A 4,305-nucleotide genomic window follows, 5' to 3' on the forward strand; every position below is an offset into this window, starting at 1 on the left:
TCTGTAGACCAGGCTGGTCTCGAACTCACAGAGATCCGCCTGCCTCTGCCTCCCGAGTGCTGGGATTAAAGGCGTGCGCCACCATCGCCCGGCTTTAAACCAGTTCTTATATTTACTATTAATGGCATTTGGCTTTTTAGGTATGCTTATTTTTTCCTGGATACAAAAATCTCCAGGATGGGGCTGGAGAGATGGCTCAGCGGTTAAGAGCGTTGCCTATTCTTCCAAAGGTCCTAAGTTCAATTCCCAGCAACCACGTGGTGACTCACAACCATCTGTAATGAGGTCTGGTGGCTTCTTCTGTCCTGCAGGCATGCATGTAGACAGAATACTGTATACATAATAAATAAATATTAAAAAAACAAACAAACCTCAGACAGCCTAGGCTGACCCTGAACTCCTAATCTTTTGAGATTACAGGTGTTGCATTTGATTATCAGGCGTTTAAAGATCATCCTTGGCTACAGTCAGTTGTGAGCCAGCCAAGGCTACATGAGACTTTTAAAGTTCAGGAATGTAGTACAGTGTTAGCCTAGCATGTCTAAGACCCTGTGTTTGATCTCCAGGAGTCCCTCATCCAAAATTTCCCTCACTACCAAAAACAAAAAATAAAAACTTGAAGGTGGTCAGGGAATCAGTCATGCATTCACGGTGAAACCTAGGGAGTTATCCAGTCAGAGAACAAACAGGACAAAGGTCTGAGACCTAGACTATCTTAGTACAGTCAGAAGGCCAGGGGAAGAGCTGGACTAGGACTTAGGAAATTTTTCTAAAATCAAATATGGATCCATTAAAGAGTTTAGTAGAGTACCGTGGTCCCATTACCCTAGCTGCTAGGTTGAGAACACGGTATAGAGAAGAGGGTGAAACCAGAACTAGATAGATTACAGAACCTGTTATGATGCTCACCCCTCAGGAGGCTGAGTCAGGAGCTTAAGTCTCAGAGTGACACCTTGTCTCAAAATACAAGAGAAAAAAAAATACAAAACGAAATCAGCAACAAAAAAATTGAGAAACACCCAAGAAACAAGGGCTCCATGCAAATGCTGGTCATAATGGTGCATAATTTGTTTTATTTTGAACTATGCTTCGTTTGTTTGGTGCACATATAAAACCCAGGGTCTCACATACTAAGCACGTTTCTACCACTAAGCTACACACGCAACCCAGGATGTCAAGCTCAAATAAAGTCTGTCAGTTACTGTTAGTAGAAATTGCTGAACCTTGACACACCTGTATACTGTACAACCCTTAATAAAAAAAACTATGTTTTAAGTACTTGTCACAGGAGAACAAACATATGCTCTTTTAATGTTATAATCAGGTATTTCCCACTTAAAGACCTACTGCAACTGAGTCTATTCTTTGTTTTTTCTTTTTCTTTTTTTTTCTTTTTTTTTTTTTTTTTGAGACAAGGTTCCACTATATATCCCTGGCTGGTCTGGAACTTGATAGTCAATCAGGTTGGCCTGGAACTCAAGATCCACCACTTCTGCCCCAGCTCTGACTCCCTGCTGCTGGGATTTAAAGGTGTACGCCACCATGGCCAGTGTGAAGCTATTCTGTAAAAAAGTTAACATCACTGTAGCTATTATGTTAATAATATACTAAAAGAAGTTCAGATATAAATAATTTACTTTGGACTGCTACTTTCCCAAATCATGTAAAAACAAGTATTAGTAAGACTTCAAGGGGACATTATTTCTACAGCTTTATTTAAAAGAATTTTAACCTAGAGAAAGGGTCTCATTCTTTAGCCCAGACCAGCATAGAATGCACCATGTATTGCTGACCTCAAATAGAACTCACTATGTAGAGCTGACTGTCAGCAATCCTCCCGCCTCAGCCCTCCTTCCAAGTACTAGGATGACAGGCATGAGCTACCATGTCAGACTAAAAATTTTTTTATGTTCTCACCTTTTAAGGTAACCATTTTCTTCCGATTCATACTAACTTTGCAGATCAGTATCTGCTGGGTCATTCATTTCAGGAAAAGGCGACCACAATAATTTCCAGTCAAAAATAACACATTCAAAAAAAAAAAAAAGTACTGTTTTTGTCCCTTTGGAAAGGACAAAAATATAGTTCCCATAAACTCTAAAATTATGGTAGTGGTAACAGAGAAAGGAACAAGTCAGATTTCAATTTTCCTAGAAAGAAGCTAAGTGTAGACTTTGGGGGGAAGTTTGCTTATGACACCTAAATAAATATATCTGTTGAGTAGCTATCGTAGAGGGAGAAACAGCAAGTTATCGACAGATACGTGAAAGAGAGGTCTGGTGGTTATACGCCTGTAATTCCAGCAACTCTAGAGGCTGAGGCAGCAGGACAAAGTTCAAGACCTATCTGGGTGACTCTGTGAGACACTGACAATAAAACTTTTAAAAAGGGGGCGGGGAGACTGGAGTCATAGCTCTGTAGTAGTGCTTTGCTAGCATGTACAGGGCTCTCAGTTCAATTCCTGCTACTGATAAAATAGAGTCTGCTCCTGGAGCAACTTAAACAAGCTGGGAGAAACAGGGTACATAAATATAGTAAATACTGCATTTTTTTTTGTTTTTTGTTTTTTGAGACAGGGTTTTTCTGTGGTTTTGGAGCCTGTCCTGGAACTAGCTCTTGTAGACCAGACTGGTCTCGAACTCACAGAGATCCGCCTGCCTCTGCCTCCCGAGTGCTGGGATTAAAGGCGTGCGCCACCACCGCCCGGCCAATACTACATTTTTATGTGACAGAAATCGCATGAAACATTGAGAACGGAGCTCTTTTTCTTCATTTATCTCAGTTGGAGTATCTACAATGAATCTGATGCTGGGGTATAAAAAAGCACCTGGAAATGTCTCAAACTCAGCTTATACAAGGGGAGGGGAACACATATTTCAAGGATGAGACAACATTACCTATACTAAATTATTATAGGCACGGTATTGCTTCTATAAATGCAGAAGGTTCGTGGGGGACGTATCCAGGAAATCTAGGGAGGAAGGAGGGGAATGTCAGGACTTCTGATACTGAGCTGAGTCCTTAAAGAGGATTAGATGTTCACCTGAGCAACCTTGGGGAAAAGGATCCTAGCAGAAAGATCACCTGGTGTGAAGACAAAATTGTCAACAGCCTGGTTTGGTAAGCCTGAAATACAGAGGCTTCTGCGAGGCTACAATGAAGACTGAACTTTCCCCCACATGATGAGAAACTGCTTTACACAGAACTGAGAAAAGAAAACTAATGATGTCACCACATAAAATCAAAAGGCGACTACCCAGTTAGAAAACTGGCCTCTCTTCAGGAAAATACTAAAGAATTGCATTCAAGCCCACCTGGGAGTTTACTGAGTGTCATTTAGAAAGACCCATTCAAGAGTCTTTATCAAAGAGAAGGCCTTAAGTAACAGATGGCCTTTTCCAAGTCATGCTGAAAGGTCTCTAATGTTCAAGATAATCAAGGTTTTATTAAGTCAACTTACTTAAAAGGTGTGTCACAGGGGTGGAGCAAAAGAGGAGGGGCTTAAAAATTACCACATATGTATATATAAACAAGTAACTCTTCATGAAGCGAAGGCTAAAATCCCCCACTTGAAATTCTACCTCAAGCAGAAAAAGACGTCCTACCAGAACCAATTCTCAAAGACAGATAGGGTGGGAGGGGAGGATTACACAGAAGACACAAATATAAAGGGGGGGAGGGGTGACAACCTACCCACAACCCATAATCCTTTTGGCAGTCTCTTGAGGAAATCACACAACTCAAGACATAAAGGCAGGAAAACCATGTCATCCTTAACTCCAGAAGCTAACTACCAGACACCGGCCAAGGGGATATGATTAGAGACGCGATTCCTGAACTCAAGGACAGAACACCGACCCCAAACGGTGCCCAAGGAGAAGGCGAGACCGCTCGCTGTGGATCCGAGGACTAGGCAGCAGACACCCAAGGCCAGCCCCGAAGGGGTCAGTGCCCCCCCCCCCCCCGGCTAGGCCGCGGAGGCCAAGGGCAGAGGGCCTGAGCAGCCACCCCTCCCGCCGCGACATACACCCTCCCCTACCTGATATGGCGGCGGCGGCTCCTGATCCGGCTCCGTCCCCTCGCCAAAGCTAGCCCGGTCGGACTGAGACTCGTGAAGCAGGGAGATGTCATCCGAGGTCGGGGATTTGAGGCAGTTCCCCATCTTCCGGGGCTGGGGTGTGTGCGTGCGATCTGGGGGAGGAAGAAAGCTGGGACCCGGTCTCTCGCACACTCAGCGGCCAGCGAGCTCGGCGCCGCGGGGTCCGAGGCGGCAGGCCCGGGGGCTCAGGCGGCGGCTCCCCCGCG

At 44.3% G+C, this 4,305-nt stretch overlaps 1 protein-coding gene across 1 annotated transcript in view; it reads right to left on the minus strand.

The window, feature by feature from the left end:
- Positions 1-4,299, minus strand: part of Rnf11 (ring finger protein 11) — a 21,433-nt gene extending 17,134 nt beyond the window's left edge. The window contains exon 1 of the mRNA XM_005353577.2: positions 4,040-4,299. Within this exon, the coding sequence (XP_005353634.1) occupies positions 4,040-4,162 (123 nt within the window). The 5' untranslated portion in view covers positions 4,163-4,299. The remainder of the gene's footprint in view (positions 1-4,039) is intronic.
- Between the last annotated feature and the right edge of the window lie 6 nt (positions 4,300-4,305).

This window comes from Microtus ochrogaster, chromosome 10 (genome assembly GCF_000317375.1).
Source record: "Microtus ochrogaster isolate Prairie Vole_2 chromosome 10, MicOch1.0, whole genome shotgun sequence".
Classification (NCBI taxonomy): domain Eukaryota; kingdom Metazoa; phylum Chordata; class Mammalia; order Rodentia; family Cricetidae; genus Microtus; species Microtus ochrogaster.